Here is a 19,980-nt window from a genome sequence, read left to right as displayed (position 1 = left end):
CTTGCCTGCTGGCTGCAGTGTATTCACTGCAGAGCTTGTGGGCATATCTCGTGCACTTCAGTATGTCCGTTCCTGTTCTGGTGAGTCATTTCTTCTCTGTTCGGACTCCTTGAGCAGCTTACAAGCTATCGACCAGTGCTGCCCTCACCATCCTTTGGTAGTGAACATCCAGGAGTCCATCTCTGCCCTGGAATGGTCCAGTCGTTCAGTGTGTTTGTGTGGACCCCAGGACAAGTCAGAATCCGAAGTAATGAACTTGCTGACAGGCCGGCAAAACAGGCTATGCAGAAACCGCTCCTGGAGATTCGCATCTCTGAAACTGGTCTGTGTTTTGTCTTACGCCGCAAGGTTTTTCGCCTTTGTGAGGCGGAGTGGCATAACAGTATGCACAACAAACTGTATGCCATTAAGGAGACTGCCAGTGTGTGGAAATCTTCCCTGCGGGCTTCTCGTAGGGAATCAGTTGTCCTTTGTCGATTGTGCATTGGCTGTGTGTGTCTCACTCATGGTTACTTCCTCCATCGTGAGAGGACCCACCTCAATGTCATTGTAGCTCCCAAATGACAGTCATCAACTTATTGCTGGACTGTCCACATTTAGCCGCTCTGCAGCAGACTTTTAATTTTCCCAGCACCCTACTTTCAGTGTTGGGTGACAATGCCTCAACAGCAGCTTTAGTTTTACTACTACTTGTAGGGTGGAGGTTTTAATGTGTTGCATAGTGGCTGGCTTCTCCATTCTCAATTTTCTGGAAGGAAGTTTGTAGCCTTACTTTTTCTGGACACTCTTTGAGTACTTCTGTCTGTCTGATTGCTGTGGATTTGTTATCTGTGAGTAGTGCCAGATCATCTGCGAAGGCTAGACAGCCGACCTCCAACTTGTCCTTGGCTCGTCCAAGTCGCACTGGCTTCCAATGGCCTTGTATATGCAGCTCTTTCTGCCATTCCTTGATGACCTTATCCAGCAATAGGTTGAAGAGGAGTGGTGAGAGTCCGTCACCTTGGCAAACGGAGATTTCCCCCTTGAACTTCACCTTAGATGCCGTGTCTGTCTGATCAGTCACAGTGTCCTGCCGTCCAAATCTTGTTCATGTAGAATGTTGCGTCCAAATCTTGTTCATGTAGAATGTTGAACAATGAATGGCTGTCAATAGTCATATACCTTCTTGAAGTCAATGAAGGTGCGTATGACTGGACTGTTCCTGAGGGCTTTGATTTTCAGGGTAGTCTTCAGATTGAAGATTCGTTCTACACAGGAGCGATCAGTGCAGAAGCCCACCTGGTACTTGCCGATCTTATGTTCCAGTTGGTTCCGTGTTCTTTGGAGTAGGCATGCCGAGAATACCTGGTATGTGACTTGTATTAGTGTGATGCCCCTGCAATTGTTCACATCTCTGGGGTCACCCATTTTGTGCAGAGTGTGGATCAGTACACATTTCCAGCTGTCTGGCAACTTTTCTGATGTCCATATGTCTGTGATGATCTGAGTTCTCTGAGTGAGTTTGTCCAAGGTTTTTCAGCAGCTTGGCCACTATGCAATCTTCACCAGATGTCCTGTTGTTTGAGACTGAGGATGTGCCTGTGGACTTTCTCTTGTATTGTGTGTGTGTGTGTGTGTGTGTGTGTGTGTGTGTGTGTGGAAATTTTGCCAGTCATTTGTGTGTTGTTTTTTCCCAAGCCTCTGTCACTCTAGAGTCAGCGATCTTTTTCATGTCAAATTTCAGTAGGGGAGTTTTCTTACAGAAAATTACCTTTGGGGGTGAACTTGACTAAGATGCATGTTAGGTAGTGGTCAGAATCCCATGTTTGCTCTCCTGCATACCTGTGTGTCATGGATCTCTATCTGTACTGGGTACGAGATTGCCACGTGGCTATTATTATTATTATTATTATTATTAGTATTATTATATTATTATTATTATACAATTTTCTGTGGGTATATTCAGGGTGAGGAGGCAGTCACCTTTGGTCACCCCTTTTACTACTATTACACTATTTTCCAAAGTTTTTCTAAAACTGCCAGAGGAAAATACCATGCCACTCTCTCACCCTTTCTCACTTTGTTACCTTTTTAAATTTTCATCTCCTTTTTCAACCTGTTTTCTCTTTTATGAAGAAAATAAGTTGTTTACATTATCCGGAATGAATTTTCCCCTCTACAGCGGAAAGTGCATTGATATGAAACTTCCTGGCCCATTGAAACTGTGTGGTGGACCAAAACTACTTTTATTTCCAAGTTACTGTATTAGTATTTGTTCATTTAACTTTCTGGAACTCTCCAGTTGTGAAAGTAGTTAAAATCTAAGCAGAGGGGAGTCTAAAATTTGAGATAGATTGTTTCTTTTTTAGTGTTTTCAGGTTTCCATGTGTCTGTAAAAGCAGAATCCTTATTGGATCCCGTCGTTTTCCGCCTGTCTGTCTGGCCAACTGTTAAGAACTCGTTTTCTCAGGACCCAGTAGACTTATAAAGCTCGAATTTATTCCACATATTAAGGTCTATGAGTCCCGTGGGGGTGTAAAAATTATAAGCGTCTAAGTCAGTGTGATCAAGAGATATTGTCATTTGTGTCACAATGTTGGTACTTGAAAACTCACTCATCAAAGCTATAAGGTGCTTCCCGTTGACCTAGAATCATGAAATGCAGCCAGAAGCCATGTTTATATTTTACAGAACTGTTATTAGTGTCCAATAACCCTCCATGACAACAGCTTCTATTTTTGTACCAGGTTCTAATATTGCATTAGTAGCCAAACTGCTGCTGAGATACTCTGTTCAATTTTTAAAATAAACTTTTTAAGATGGAAAAGTGCAAATTCTGTAGGATAGACTGAAGGTTTTCAAGCAGTTTTTAACAACCTACTTTCAACAAAACATATGTTTAACTTTGGAATTAAATTTGGATTACATCGACTACACTTAGAACTTTGGGATCAGACACAACCATCAAGATGGGATAACAAGGATAGTTCCACCACAGCTGAATTCATATTCCCAGTGACTGTGTATTAAAAGTACGGAAGTTATTTGTAATGTTTTTAAGATGATCATCCCTGATAGTGTTCATAAACATTTTTCGTTTTCATCTAAGTAAATGAGATACCCAGCAGCTGTTGGACTGGCACTGTATTTCTGGGAACATAATTTAGAAACAGCATGTTCTAAGGTGACCATAGTTTGTATACTCAAATTCGGGACATTAACATAATTCCTAGGCCCAAATCCGGGACACATCAAACATTTTGCAAAATAGGCTATATTTTGCTTAAATTGTTTGCTTCAAAAAATATATGTAAAAAAAGAAGTTACGACTTTAAAGTGATATATAAACCATAAAGAATTATAATAAATTTAATGATGTTTTTTTCTTACCTTTAAATTGATTAAATCTTCTGCAAGAACAAACTCAACAATATAGTCTTCAAAACAATGGCTCCCACAAGTAAACAATAGGTTTCGAAGGGAAAAATCAATCTTGCCAACAAACTTCAATGCCCAAACTACATATGTAGCGGGGGAAAATATTCCCACAGAAAAATTAATTTTTTGATAATGCTTCCTCATTTACGTGGAATGACCCCTGACAATTACTGATCTCAAAAAGACTCATTATCCATAGAGTTATAGTAACCAAATGTTTTGACATGTGGTAGGCCTTCTCTTACATTGTCCCATGGAAATGCGGACATAGAGGGAGGATTTTCCATTTTGAAGCACATGTTAGAAGACATGGCAGTGATGACCAAAGGATTTTTAAACAGTGCTTTGACAGTGAGAGATGCATTTCAAGGAAAGCCCCATTAACTTTCTGTGCCCATTAACACACAGCTCATTTCATATGGACAGCAAGCACATGCACAATTACGCTGCTTATAAGAAAGAATGTGAATGGAAAAGAAAACTTGAATTAGAAGAAAACCAAAGGGATCTTTAATAGGAGATTCAAAAATGAATAACGGGCCTGTCTCCCTCCCCCCTCCCTCCACGGGCCTGTCTCCCTCCCCCCTCCCTCCACGGGCCTGTCTCCCTCCCCCCTCCCTCCACGGGCCTGTCTCCCTCCCCCCTCCCTCCACGGGCCTGTCTCCCTCCCCCCTCCCTCCACGGGCCTGTCTCCCTCCCCCCTCCCTCCACGGGCCTGTCTCCCTCCCCCCTCCCTCCACGGGCCTGTCTCCCTCCCCCCTCCCTCCACGGGCCTGTCTCCCTCCCCCCTCCCTCCACGGGCCTGTCTCCCTCCCCCCTCCCTCCACGGGCCTGTCTCCCTCCCCCCCTCCCTCCACGGGCCTGTCCCCCTCCCCCCCCTCCCTACACGGGCCTGTCTCCCTCCCCCCCCTCCCTCCACGGGCCTGTCTCCCTCCCCCCCCTCCCTCCAGGGGCTGTCTCCCTCCCCCCCCTCCCTCCAGGGGCTGTCTCCCTCCCCCCCCTCCCTCCACGGGCCTGTCTCCCTCCCCCCCCCTCCCTCCACGGGCCAGTCTCCCTCCCTCCCCCCCTCCCACCGCGGGCCAGTCTCCCTCCCTCCCCCCTCCCACCGCGGGCCAGTTTCCCTCCCTCCCCCCCTCCCACCGCGGGCCAGTCTCCCTCCCTCCCTCCCCCCCTCCCACCGCGGGCCAGTCTCCCCCCCTCCCACCGCGGGCCAGTCTCCCTCCCTCCCTCCCCCCCTCCCACCGCGGGCCAGTCTCCCTCCCTCCCTCCCCCCTCCCACCGCGGGCCTGTCTCCCTCCCTCCCTCCCCCCCCTCCCACCGCGGGCCTGTCTCCCTCCCTCCCTCCCCCCCTCCCACCGCGGGCCTGTCTCCCTCCCTCCCTCCCCCCCTCCCACCGCGGGCCTGTCTCCCTCCCTCCCTCCCCCCCTCCCACCGCGGGCCTGTCTCCCTCCCTCCCTCCCCCCCTCCCACCGCGGGCCTGTCTCCCTCCCCCCCTCCCTCTGCGGGCCTGTCTCCCTCCCCCCCACCTCCCTCCACGGGCCTGTCTCCATCCCCCCCCCTCCCTCCACGGGCCTGTCTCCCTCCCCCCCTCCCTCCACGGGCCTGTCTCCCTCCCCCCCCCTCCCTCCACGGGCCTGTCTCCCTCCCCCCCTCCCTCCACGGGCCTGTCTCCCTCCCACCACCTTCCCCCCACAACGCCACGGGCCTGTCTCCCTCCCCGCCCTCCCTCCACGGGCCTGTCTCCCTCCCCCCCACAACGCCACGGGCCTGTCACCCTCCCCCCCCCCCCCACAACACCACGGGCCTGTCTCCCTCTCCCTCACACCCCCAATCGGCGGCCTTCTCTCCCTCTCCCCCGCCCTTCGGTGCGCTCTCTCTCTCTCTCTCTCTCTCTCTCTCTCTCTCTCTCTCTCTCTCTCTCTCTCTCTCTCTCTCTCCCCCCCCCCCCTCTCTCTCTCTCTCTCTCTCCCTCTCTCTCTCTCTCTCTCCCCCCCCCCCCTCCCCCCACACTCTGTGGAGTGTAGGTTTGGAAAAACGCACTGTTGCCATCTGTAACTTTGAACAGTGGTCCAACAACTCAATTTTTTCTTCAGATTTACATAACCACACTAATTACATAGCTCAGTAAATAAATATCCCAACACACTACAAGGGGTGGAGAGGGAGAGTGGAGTTGGCATGATGAGGGTGGGGGTGAAGGTAGAGAGTGAATGTTGTTGGTCTGGGGGAGGATGGGAGGAGAGAAAGGGAGAAAAGAGGATGAGAGTGGGCGGCGAGAGAAAAGTATGGATGTGGGCGGGAGGATACAGGAAGTGTGTGTGTGTGTGTGTGTGTGTGTGTGTGTGTGTGCACAATTGATTTGGGGAGACTGGATGAGTAAATAATAAGAAATGTAAAGTATATTTTGAAATAGAAGTGGAAAAAATTAGTTTATCACTGTTCTTACATTAATGCATTTGACACCAGAATCACTGCTTAAAACACATCCATAGAAGTGAAAAAATTAGTTTATCGCTGTTCTTACATTAATGCATTTGACATCAGAATCACTGCTTAAAGCATTTTGTGTGTACAACATTCATCTTTTACACAGGTTAATAAGTGGCTGGCTGAACAGACATCACTTATTCCAGAACAGCCACTTGCTTCAGATTATCTGACTGCTCCAAGGCGCAGAAGACCAAGGGTTGATCCATCTCTTCTGGATTGGAAAAAACTCACTGGAGAGGAAAATGTTTCAGTAATAAATAGGCTGACAGGCAAAAAGGTAAGATTTCAATAATGGTTTTATCTTTTATCTAAATATGTTTTAGACTAATTGAGACAACCAAACTTATACGCTCTAAGCCATTTTGTTACTATCCCAGCATTTCACCCTTACCATGGCCGTAATGTCCAAATGTTGCACGCTCGCCATTGCTAACTGAATATCAGATCAATAAACCATTTCTGGTACTATCATGCGTCATCAATAGATTTGTGCATAGTAGTATTGGACTGAAAATTAGTGTTATTGTTCAGATTTCCAAATGTATTTAATAAGTCCTTTCCACAAGCTCAGTTCACATTTGTACACATGAGAGTACATCAAATTCCACCTCTCCTCATACCTCCCTTTTCCATTTCCTAAGGCATCACTTGCCTTTCCTGTGGCATTTGGTAACTGCGACCTTTAAAAGCTTTTATGAAAGCAGGAAGAACTCAACCTACTGCATTTTCTGCCTCCAATAAAAATGTTCTATCTGTTGAATGGAAAGAATGAATATATAAAATTTGTTACTTTTTAGTTTAATAACAAAATGTCTTAATTCTATAACTTACAAATTTCACATTCCATCAGAGAAAGTGGGGCCAGAAATACAAAAAAAAAATCATCTGATTTTACCTATGTTCATTTGGTACACATACACTATGTGATCAAAAGTATCCGGACACCTGGCTGAAAATGATTTAAAAGTTCATGGCACCCTCCATTGGTAATGCTGGAATTCAATAAGGTGTTCGCCCACCCTTAGTGTCAATGACAGCTTCCACTCTTGCAAACATACGCTCAATCAGATGCTGGAAAGTTTCATGGAGTGCGGCACTAAGGAGAGGTATCGATGTTGGTCGCTGAAGTCTGGCATGAATATGGCATTCCAAAACATCCCAAAGGTGTTCCATAGGATTCAGGTGAGGACTCTGTGTAAGCCAGTCCATTACAGGGATGCTATTGTCTGTAACCACTCCGCCACAGGCCGTGCATTATGAACAGGTGCTCGATCATGTTGAAAGCCGCAATCACCATCCCCGAATTGCTCAACAGTAGGAAGCAAGAAGGTGCTTAAAACATCAATGTAGGCCTGTGCTGTGATAGTGCCACGCAAAACAACAAGGGGTGCAAACTCCCTCCATGCAAAACACAACCACACCACATCATAACACCACCACCACCATCTCCGAATTTTACTGTTGGCACTACACACGGTGGCAGATGATGTTCACGGGGCATTTGCCATACCCACATCCTTCCATCCAATCACCACATTGTGCACCATGATTCGTCGCTCCACACAACATTTTTCCACTGTTCAATTGTCCAATTTTTATGCTCCTTACACCAAGCGATGTGTAATTTGACATTTACCAGTGTGATGTGTGGCTTATGAGCAGCTGCTCTACCATGAAATCAAAGTTTTCTCACCTCTCACCTAACTGTCATGGTACTTTCAGTGGATCATGATGCAGTCTGGAATTCTTGTGTGATGGTCTGGATAGATGTCTACCTAGTACAAATTACGACCTCTTCAACTGTCGACGGACTCTGTCAGTCAACAGACGAGGTCGGCTTGTATGCTTTTGTGCGTACCCAATCACCTGACCATGTTCAAAGTCCGCGAGTTCTGCGGAGCACCCCTTTCTGCTCTCTTATGATGTCTAATGACTACTGAGGTCGCTGGTATGGAGTACCTGGCAGTAGGTGGCGTCACAGTGCACCTAATATGAAAAGAGTCTGGTTTTGGGGGTGTCTGGATACTTTTGATCACATAGTGTAATACACTGTTTAACCTGGTGTCTTATCTAATGGCTTCCAAGGGCAACAAAAATTTGATTTTGAATATTTCTTGTAGTTAATAGCTGAATTTAAAAATTTATAAGTGCAGTCATAATATACTCATGAAAAGGTATAATCTTACATTTAAAGTTTAACTTACGAGGTGCATTCAAGTTCTAAGGCCTCCGATTTTTTTTCTCCGGGCTGGAAAGAGATACAAACATGCACATTGTTTTAAAATGAGGCCGCGTTCATTGTCAATACTTCCCAGAGATGGCAGCACTGTACGGCAGATGGAATTTTACCGCCAGCGGCTAGAATGAGAACTGTTTTAAATACTTAAAATGGCGACGTTTTCCTTATTTGAATAGTGTGCAATCATTTGTTTTCTGAATTTGCGTGGTGTGAAACCAATTGAAATTCATCGACAGTTGAAGGAGACATATGGTGATGGAGTTATGGATGTGTCGAAAGTACGTTCGTGGGTGCGACAGTTTAATGAAGGCAGAACATTGTGTGACAACAAACCGAAACAACCTCGGGCTCGCACAAGCCAGTCTGACAACATGATCGAGAAAGTGGAGAGAATTGTTTTGGGGGATCGCCGAATGACTGTTGAACAGATCGCCTCTGGAGTTGGCATTTCTGTGGGTTCTGTGCACAAAATCCTATGTGACGACCTAAAAATGCGAAAAGTGTCATCCAGGTGGGTGCCACGAATGCTGACGGACGACCACATGGCTGCCCGTGTGGCATGTTGCCAAGCAATGTTGACGCGCAATGACAGCATGAATGGGACTTTGTTTTCGTTGGTTGTGACAATGGATGAGACGTGGATGCCATTTTTCAATCCAGAAACAAAGCGCCAGTCAGCTCAATGGAAGCACACAGATTCACCGCCACCAAAAAAATTTCGGGTAACCACCAGTGCTGAAAAAATGATGGTGTCCATGTTCTGGGACAGTGAGGGCGTAATCCTTACCCATTGCATTCCAAGGGGCACTACGGTAACAGATGAATCCTACGAAAATGTTTTGAAGAACAAATTCCTTCCTGCACTGCAACAAAAACATCTGGGAAGGGCTGCGCGTGTGCTGTTTCACCAAGACAATGCACCCGCACATCGAGCTAACGTTACGCAACAGTTTCTTCGTGATAACAACTTTGAAGTGATTCCTCATGCTCCCTACTCACCTGACCTGGCTCCTAGTGACTTTTGGCTTTTTCCAACAATGAAAGACACTCTCTGTGGCCACACATTCACCAGCCGTGCTGCTATTGCCTCAGCGATTTTCCAGTGGTCAAAACAGACTCCTAAAGAAGCCTTCGCCGCTGCCATGGAATCATGGCATCAGCATTGTGAAAAATGTTTGCAGGGCGATTACGTTGAGAAGTAACGCCAGTTTCATCGATTTCGGGTGAGTAGTTAATCAGAAAAAAAACGGAGGCCTTAGAACTTGAATGCACCTTGTAATAATACAAATATTAAAGTTTGAAACTGTGTGTTTGTCTTCAAGCAACTTGACTGACTGAGTTCAAATACCAAGACTTTGTTCATACAATATTTGAGAATGAGAGCAATTAACAACTTCTAGTAAATTTTACACTTAATTCCAAACCTTTAAAGAACTTTTTCTCACTGACACCCCCCATAAAATTTTGAAAGGTTTAAAAGTTCATCACTTAGTTACTACGTTTTCACTGTACTAGCAATGAAACTTCAGCATTAAGTATGACATTTTAATATATTACTTCTTTACTACCGACTCTATTCACAACATAATTTGCACCCAGATTATATTCATCCATTGTTTAATAGTGAGAGTGGCTTACAATGTAACTTAAGCATAATTTCAAACCTTTTCTAAACTTTTTCTCGCTTACATGCGTAATGTCAAATTAACTCATTTGTAAAGTAATCAGACACTTGATGTTTTATACATGGGTGTTCAATTCTTCAAGGAATTGGTGATTTAGTGGTTTATGTCAATTGGGATAGTATTTAATATTGAAGGCAGTGATGTTCTAATCCCATATTCACAATTATCTCACAAATGGCTCGTTTTTGGATTCATGTTTACTTCAATATTTTTGCTTCTATTGTCATATACTTCCGCCCACGTTAGTTTTTGTTAGTAATTAAAGTACATCTCGTGTACAGATTTTGTACTTGGGCCCCTCTCAGCTTGGCATCTTAAGCAGCCACTTGTGTCGCTAGAGCCTTAAGGCAGATCTGGGAACTGGTCAAGGTATACTCTAATGAGCACTATAAACCACTGCAGGCTAAGAGTAATGCATTACGAGTACTACTAATCTAGTCGTACTGATAATTAAGAGAATTACTTATAAATTGCATTATAGATCTTAGGATACGAAGAGCTATTTAAAAAAAAAAATAATGCTCGTTAAAAAAAGGGGGGAGGGAGAAGGGGTGTCACCATGAGCTGATTGGTATAAGTGAGGGGGGTCAGCAGTGGTTGCTGTGTCCATCAAATATTTTGTAACTGAACATAGACGAAAGTCAGCTTCTTAACTGCTTGCAAAGCCAAAAGCTGTTTAATATAAACAAGTCCAAATACGCTGCTAAGTGGAAGAGCCAGGAACTGCTAATTTATTCTTTTTCATAATTTTTTATATCTGGGTTTTTCAATTTTCTGTCAGTAACCAACTTATTGCTGACTTTGGCATCAGAATATAAAACTCCATTCAGAAACCTAGAAATGAATGCACAGTCTATATGAAAATTGTTTTTGCTTTTAGTATATGGCTGTGAACTTTACAGTTCAGCCTCCAACCACAAACACCATTAGGAGATATGAGTATCTGTATATTGGTGTAAGAAACTGTAAGTCCTTAAAGAGGCTTTTGCACAGTGTTCTGTTATCAACTTTATTCTTTTTATGTGCTTTAGTACAATATATAATTTTTTACATTCGCCCCAGGAGATCCTGCCATAGGACACTATTTAATGAAAGTGTGCTAGAAGTCTTGTCTGCCATGTTGCATCTGCCTGTCTATATTAATGCCTAGGAGCTTTGCACTTAGAACTTCAACCAGTGTGCACCCATTGATCTATATTTGTAGCACTTGTAAGTCATTTTTATTTGTTTGTAATTGTATAGTACAAGATTTTGCAAGATGAGGATCAAGGTGTAAACTGTGAACCATTTGTAAGCCAGTTGTCTTATACTCCTCAGTATTTCTGGTGTGGATGTGTTTCGACTTTTTATCTGTGTACTTGTGTCATCAGCAAACATTACATTTTCGTAAGACCCTCCCAATATCCTCAGTAAATACTTATTGAGAACAAGAAGAGGCGAGGGCCCAGTCCAGTACTGAACCTTGCTGCACGCCACATTTAATGTTTCCTGGCTGTTTATTTAATCTTACTTCTGTGTATCACTTTCTAATGCAACCTTCAGTTTTCTGTTGTTAAGATAAGACTATCAATGCAAGGGGAAGACCTTTAGTGCCAAGTGATGTTACTTTCCTTTGGCAGATTTAACACAACGTTGTTTGCTGCGCTTCATTGTAAGCCTTTCCTGTTATTCTCATAGCTGTCTGGTATTAATGTGTTTCACTCTTTACCACTGCACTTTCATTATGAGCAAACATCACGCAGTGTCCCAAATACATTATATATTTACATCAAGAGCAGGAGTGGAGAAAACACTGAACTTCACAGAGCAACACCTTTATTATTTCACCATAACGTATTAAGTCTTGTTCCTGTTGTATCATTTATTGACATGAACTTTAGTTTTTCGTAGTTGAGGTACGAGTTCCAACTATGTGAGAAATTAACACTATTCCACCATAGTTTTCTCAGTAGAATTTTATAATCCACGTGACTAAAGGGCTTGGTATACCCCCAGAAAATTCCAAAAGAGTAATAATTATTGTTTAGTTCTGCAAGAACTGAATTTGCAAGATAGTTTATTGCTTTCTCTAGAAAGTGTCCTGTATGGAGGCCAAACTGAGCGATTTTTCAAGTGAGTTCTCAGAAAGTTGAGGCAGTATTCTAAGCTACATGGTCATGTCGAAGTAATGTGGCGAGCTGCATCAAATCAGATTTTGGGCTGCAGAATACAACTACTACATCAGTCTTTCAGGAAATATGCTTTGCTCCATCAGCTGATGCTCTCAAGAAGTCAGCACTTTGTTGAAGTACCAACCATTATAATCAGTAAGAGTTCCTGCTTTTCAATGACACAGCGATTGTTGTGATGTTTTTAACACGTTTTGGCTAATGTCTGGTGGTGGATTGCCTTAGTGAATCTGATTGATCTGCCTTCGGTGGCCCAGTTTCCCCCATCCTTAAGGAAGAATTTTGTGCTAAACATCCCAAATTTTACATTAGCTGCTTGTACCTTCAGTTGGTTGAATATTATTTGCCTTTCCAAGTTTGTATGTTTCAACCCTACTTTTGATTATATTGCCTATACTGTGCCCTTGGAATTTTGAATATTTTTGTACATAGTGCATGGATTTTATCTTCTCCTTTTTGATGATGTATCACAGTGATGAAATAAGTAGCACTATTTTGTAGAGCCAGAAGCTGTACAAAGCTATAGTAATAACTGTTAATTATCAGGGGATACTGCTAAAACAATAGTTTGCATACTGTACAAGATACAAAGTTGAATAAAGGAGGAGAAAATTAATTTACAATTTACATGTAATTCAATGAAAAAGGGGAAAATTAATTTACAATCTATATATAATTAAACAAAATAGTGGAGAACTCAGTGGTCTTCACCCAGAATTGGGCAGCAGCAACTGCAATGTCTTCACAGATTATCCATTGTATATTCTCTGCAATCGCATTGCATCGGTCCATTGTAATATCCCACTTTGTCAAGGCCACCCCTGGATTTACCAACACCTGATCTTAGCTTTTCAGTAATCTCCATGTGAATCAGTCAGAGTACTTCCAGCCATTCACCAGGTTTCATTTAAGTAATTGCTATATAAAATAATTTCATTGTGATAATTTGGGTAACTACTTTTCCAGGAGCAGCACAGTGGTTTGACTGAAGTGGTCATTTATCTTGCATATTTTCACCCTTGAAATTATTATTCTTTTTACAGATGACTGGGAATAAAGCACCTCAGCTGAAACGATTAGCACAGTGGTTACTGGAGAATCCAATGTTTGATGTTGATCCAAAATGGGCAGAACTGGTCAAAGAGAGGGGTAATCTCCCACATGACTTGCAGAAACGTGTACCAGCAAATGAGAGGAAGAAAGGCCCTGGACGACCACCTCTGCTCTCCAGTCCACCAGGGCATCAACCAACTGTCAGCCAGCCCAATCTAGGAACATCAGTGGCATCATCAATCCCATTCCCTTCATTGGCAACTGCAGGGCTAAGTGGACTTTCAGCAGCTGGCTTAAATCCCAGCAGTATACTGTCAGGATTATCTTTGGGTGGTTTTGACCCAAAAAATAATCCATTGCTTCTCCCCTTCAGTGGAATGCCAAACATGAGTGCTTTAGGGAGTATGAGTGGACTTGGAAATCTTAATAACATGAACTTGACAAATTCCTTATTTGCAAATTTAGCAAACTTGGGATTGCCGTCATTAGCAGGCATGGATGGAAGTGACCTTGGCGTTGTTGCGTCGGGATCAGCCTCCAAAACAAAGAATCGAAAACCAGCTGACACTGAGCGCAGCCATAGTTCCACAAAACCACCACCTGTGTCATCTGCTTCATCAAGTATTCCATCTTCTGCATTACCTTTCTTTTTCCCAAATCCAAGTCTCCTGTACACTCCTCTTGGACTTGGTGGGCTAAATCCATTTTCAATGCAACCAGGTTCCATGTCTTCGGCATATGACAGTCTAGCTCAGCAGTGTGGTTTGTTGAATGGGAGTCTCGGTGTGTCAGGAGTATCAACGTCAACATCTGCATCATCGTCGACAAGGACTGGGAGTCATAAGACTCAGAGCACGTCACGTGCAACTACTGTTACGTCGTCTTCACTGTCATCAAATACCAGCAGTCACAGGCATCAACGTTCATCTACACGGGACATTCTTGACCGCGCACAACAGCAGCAGTTACAACAGCTTCTGTTGCCGCATGATACTCATCTGCTGGAGAGCCTCAGTAGAGTACATTCTGTAGAAAATGCTTTTAGGAATGAGAAACGATCAAGAGAGTCTGATCGGAAAGAGACCATTGATGTGCTACGTGGTGAGAAAAGATCTAGGGATGCTGAACGCAAAGATGTTGCAGAGAATTTGAGTAAAAATCCACAGGTAGATTATCCTTTTAGGGCAGAAGACAGGCCTTTGAAGAAACTGAAGGCAGAATTAGAAAGAAAAGATTCAGCAGAAAATCTAACTCCCAATTTTGTAACGAATCTGTTGCCTCATAATGAGGAATGGCTGAAGCGTACTTGTGATGTGGAAATGAAAGATACACTTGAAAACCTTTACAGAAGCTCACTTGAGGGAATAGATAGAGATGACAAAATGAATAAGAAATCCTGTGATAATGCCACGGACAAAGACGTTGTAGAGAGTTTTTCAAGTGTTAATAATGTGTGCCAAAGTGAAGAAAGGTCTAAGATTTCAAATGAGACTGACTCTAGAGAGGTGGAAAATGTACATGACCCACCATTTAAAAACACTTTTGATACGGCCGCACAAGATGTTAGTGACAGTGCAGAAACAGAGACTCTACCCGTTATTGCACCTGCACCTGATGTTTCAGTGGATCAGGCAGACACTCAGTCTGAAGCTCTTAATGCGTCTAATGTTGTTTTACCTTCAACAGCTCAGGAAGAAGTAAAAGATGACTCTAAAGAAATAGTGGATGGTGATGACAAAACCATCACTCCAGAAACAGCATTACCGTGCTTGAAGGAGCAACCGGTGCCTCTTACAACAGATGCTGATTGTGGGGGGAATGCAGCTGATACAAGCACAGCTCTTCCTCTCTTGCCAGAGGAAGTAGCACCTGCACTGCCCCCAGAACCAGAACATTCTCCCGTGGAGTTAGCAAAGCCTCAGAAGCAAGCAGCTACAGCGGCTAATTCCAATAGTCGCCGGTCCCGCAGTGCCAAGAAATCTAAGGAAGTGGGTGAGACTGTAAATGTAGAAAGGAAGGTGCTTCGAAGCAGTGCTGGTCGTGCAGCGGCAGCCGCAGCAGCTAGAGCAGCAGCCGCTGCTGCAGCTGCTGCTGCCATTGCAGAAAGTAGTGGTGAACATGACACAGTGGAGGTTGGTGCAGCAGAGGAGAAAGCTGTAGAAGGATGTGGTGGAAGCACTGGTGGACCTAGCGAATCTGAGGAAACGTAGCATTGGCAGTATTCTGTCCCTGTGTAATTTAATACTTCACATTACATCAGTACTCTTGGTTGTATTGTTGTCTTTTTTTTTTAATTTTAATGTTATTGACTGTGCATTCTGTGATAGCCTTTTCCAACCATAACGTGTAGTGTATGTACTGTGTTAGTTGAGCACATGATTTTCAAATTGGAGGGTGGGGGAATGTTAAGAAGAAAATTGTTTTCCCCCGCTCATCGTACATAACTGCCATAAATAGTATGTCAGAAATGTGAGGAAACCTGTTTTCATGTGTGAATGAAGTTTTATATTCACATGTGAATATTATTATTTTGCTTTCTTGTCCTTTATTTTCTTTTGTTCACTGTCATGTTTGTATTATTCACACACACACACACACACACACACACACACACACACTTGCACATGTTCATATATAAACATCCATCTATTAAAAAAAATATAAATATAATATATATATATTTATCTTGCTGTATTGTAATTCTGTCAGGCACAGTGTGAGAGAAATGTGTTGGTGAATGATTGCCTGTAATCTCAAATATAGAGTTACTTGTGGTTTTTAGCATAATATATGCTATTGCGTTTGTGGAAGTGAGAAAAAGATGTTGAGTTTTGTATTACCTGAACTAAAATTTTAGAATGTGCTGGCAATCATTTATCAGTATTGTTGCTTTCAGACAGTGCACTGTTCTTATATATTATGTTACATTATACAGAATTCCGCAAACACGTCACTATGTATATATTCAACATCTGTGTAAAATGAGAATGTGCTCGAATCACAAAAGAAAAAAAATTTAAAAAAATGAATGCGAACGGTTGTAAAGGGTATGTTCGAATGGCTGATGTTTTATTTAACTGTAACAATAATTGTAGCAAAGGAAATACATACTGTTGTTACTTAGTATTAGTTAGTAATTTATAAACTGAGTAAATTTCCCCCAGAAAACTCAAAGATACGTCGTAACCTGTGCACTATTTATTTTTTAAATTAATCTGGATTGCATTTAATATTATGAGCTTTGCTCGTTTGTACCGTGTAAAGTCTGTGAGACAAACAAAGACTATGAGTATTAGCACATCACAGAAGTTGGAATTGCATGAAGTCAGATTGCTAAGTTTAAAAAATATATATATATTGCAATGGCAGCTCATTTCGTTCATATGACTGTTGTGTTTAATTTAATGAAATTTATCGCATGCTGTAGTTGCTGAATTATGTTCCTTGTTTTCATTTGGTCTTGATACATGGTTATGAAGGAATTTGTAAGCAGTGATCAGAGACAAAGCTTCAGCTGTAACCTGGTGTCAAATATATAAGAAGAGAGGTAAGTGTTACAATAAATAAATAAATAAACTCTTTTTTAGAGCCTTTGTTTATCTAGTTACCTGCAACATCCCAATTTCGTAGTGTCCATATGTTAAAAGAATTTGGTCCCTTCCTGAATAATTTTTAATGTTACATGGGAAAATATTTGAACATGATCTTCACAGCAAAAAATGGAAACACTCTTTAACAAGAATATTTCTCCTTTGTTAATCATGAGCCTGAGGACATTGGTCTTTCATGTAAATTGTTATGCAACTATTCACGTACCTTTCCTGTTCTCCACAAACTTCGGTATATGCATCAGTATGCTTCTCAGGCAGAATTACTTTATTCACCATTGCTTCACAGTGTAATTGAAAAATGAAACTATTGAGTTCTGAGGAACAGTTTATAAAAGCAGATGGTGCAATAAAAAATTATTAACAATATTTTTAAAAATCCACATTTAGACATTAACTTTGTGTGCTTCCCCAATACAAGAAGTCTTATCCTTTTGAAGATTTTCTACTGACATGTGCTTTATAATTTTGAACATTAAAGTTGTGTTGTATTCTGTCGAATGAAAACTCTCAGAAAATTGTGCATAGATTCAAAATATTGAACATTTCACATTGCTAACATTAAATTTTTGATAATATTTTCACAAAATTCAAAGTTCAAATAGATATGATACACACTGAATGCGATAACCTGAGCTAAATAAATTAGCGTATGTGACTGGGAAATAACTGTTGGTTGCCCTTATGTTATCAGATGTAGAGCTTGAATTTCTAAATGTCAGATGTCATAACTATAAATTCAGTCCCCTGCCCTCTGAGGTAAAAGTCTATTTATTTGTCTGTTAAAATTTTGACAGGAGTCAAAATCTACAAAGACATCTGATAAATATATTACAGCCTTCATTCCAGGTGAAAATATTTCGGTTATACGTAAATATTAATTATTCATAGAGAACAGAAAGAAAAATGTAATGTGAATTTTGATTAACTTGAATCTCTGTGCAGCAGAAGTGTTGAAAAGATGTGAATGGATTTTTTTGGTGAGGAAGTTAAATTATATGCAATGCGGTTAGAGGGGGAGGGCACCTAGCTTGTACTGGAAAAAGAAAAATTTTCAGTACAGATAACTGCTGTATCTTGTATTGATATCTGTTTGTGTTGTAATAATTTTAATAGCTGAAAATGTAGGAGGCATGACATTGCTAAGGCAATTTTGATTGATTGTTGGTACTGAAAAAATTAGGCACAGGTGAAGGTTTGATGATTGAAAGAGCAGAAACATGAGATTTTGTATAACATGAAAGAGTCATCTAATTATTTTTATGTGTATCTTGGGTGTAAGAGTTCATACAGTGGAGACAAATAAATGAGAATATTTACATTAACTGTCCCTTTTATGTTTGGGGGCGTAACGTCACGTCGAAACCACAATCAAGTACAGATCCGAAGGCAGGGTCGCCAGTGAATCCATAATCACTTAGAACTGACTGCATTTTTTTACTGACACCAACTTATAGCCAGAAAAGATCTGAACTCCCGAACACTGTGTGCAGCTATTTGTACAAAGTCAGAAATTTTAGAATGCTGATGTTTCGACAACCATCACAAGCATAAGATATTTTAAGAACCTTCCAGATATGATAAACACTAAATAACTAAGACATTCCCATTGGAACCGATTACAGCCCCCTGGACCTGCACTCCTGGAAATGGAAAAAAGGACACATTGACACCGGTGTGTCAGACCCACCATACTTGCTCCGGACACTGCGAGAGGGCTGTACAAGCAATGATCACACGCACGGCACAGCGGACACACCAGGAACCGCGGTGTTGGCCGTCGAATGGCGCTAGCTGCGCAGCATTTGTGCACCGCCGCCGTCAGTGTCAGCCAGTTTGCCGTGGCATACGGAGCTCCATCGCAGTCTTTAACACTGGTAGCATGCCGCGACAGCGTGGACGTGAACCGTATGTGCAGTTGACGGACTTTGAGCGAGGGCGTATAGTGGGCATGCGGGAGGCCGGGTGGACGTACCGCCGAATTGCTCAACACGTGGGGCGTGAGGTCTCCACAGTACATCGATGTTGTCGCCAGTGGTCGGCGGAAGGTGCACGTGCCCGTCGACCTGGGACCGGACCGCAGCGACGCACGGATGCACGCCAAGACCGTAGGATCCTACGCAGTGCCGTAGGGGACCGCACCGCCACTTCCCAGCAAATTAGGGACACTGTTGCTCCTGGGGTATCGGCGAGGACCATTCGCAACCGTCTCCATGAAGCTGGGCTACGGTCCCGCACACCGTTAGGCCGTCTTCCGCTCACGCCCCAACATCGTGCAGCCCGCCTCCAGTGGTGTCGCGACAGGCGTGAATGGAGGGACGAATGGAGACGTGTCGTCTTCAGCGATGAGAGTCGCTTCTGCCTTGGTGCCAATGATGGTCGTATGCGTGTTTGGCGCCGTGCAGGTGAGCGCCACAATCAGGACTGCATACGACCGAGGCACACAGGGCCAACACCCGGCATCATGGTGTGGGGAGCGATCTCCTACACTGGCCGTACACCACTGGTGATCGTCGAGGGGACACTGAATAGTGCACGGTACATCCAAACCGTCATCGAACCCATCGTTCTACCATTCCTAGACCGGCAAGGGAACTTGCTGTTCCAACAGGACAATGCACGTCCGCACGTATCCCGTGCCACCCAACGTGCTCTAGAAGGTGTAAGTCAACTACCCTGGCCAGCAAGATCTCCGGATCTGTCCCCCATTGAGCATGTTTGGGACTGGATGAAGCGTCGTCTCACGCGGTCTGCACGTCCAGCACGAACGCTGGTCCAACTGAGGCGCCAGGTGGAAATGGCATGGCAAGCCGTTCCACAGGACTACATCCAGCATCTCTACGATCGTGTCCATGGGAGAATAGCAGCCTGCATTGCTGCGAAAGGTGGATATACACTGTACTAGTGCCGACATTGTGCATGCTCTGTTGCCTGTGTCTATGTGCCTGTGGTTCTGTCAGTGTGATCATGTGATGTATCTGACCCCAGGAATGTGTCAATAAAGTTTCCCCTTCCTGGGACAATGAATTCACGGTGTTCTTATTTCAATTTCCAGGAGTGTAGATCTTGTCAGTGGCCCTCTGTATGGCAGCACTGGTGGTTCCTTGAATTCTGGTTAAGTTGTTACATCTTCTTCACTATTCTGAGCACCAGAGATATAACCCCTCCTGTCAAATCCTCTCAATTTTCAAGTGGGTCTTTGGTTCCCCCTGAACCTCCCTTTGCCAATTTGCACCTCAGGACTTCAAACCAAGGACATAGATGATCTCTCTCCACTTTCGTCATCTTAATGAAGTATCATAATCATTGACTTCATGTAT

At 43.2% G+C, this 19,980-nt stretch overlaps 1 protein-coding gene across 1 annotated transcript in view; it reads left to right on the top strand.

Moving 5' to 3' along the window:
- Window positions 1-16,633, top strand: part of LOC126457232 (chromodomain-helicase-DNA-binding protein 7-like) — a 311,277-nt gene extending 294,644 nt beyond the window's left edge. The window contains exons 39-40 of the mRNA XM_050093361.1: window positions 6,011-6,184; window positions 13,043-16,633. Coding sequence (XP_049949318.1) covers window positions 6,011-6,184; window positions 13,043-15,262 — 2,394 coding nt within the window. The 3' untranslated portion in view covers window positions 15,263-16,633. The remainder of the gene's footprint in view (window positions 1-6,010; window positions 6,185-13,042) is intronic.
- Window positions 16,634-19,980: the final 3,347 nt, after the last annotated feature.

This window comes from Schistocerca serialis, chromosome 2, assembly GCF_023864345.2.
Source record: "Schistocerca serialis cubense isolate TAMUIC-IGC-003099 chromosome 2, iqSchSeri2.2, whole genome shotgun sequence".
Lineage (NCBI taxonomy): Eukaryota > Metazoa > Arthropoda > Insecta > Orthoptera > Acrididae > Schistocerca > Schistocerca serialis.
The sequence above is the reverse complement of the archived record's forward strand: the minus strand, read 5'-3'. Positions and strand labels throughout refer to the sequence as shown.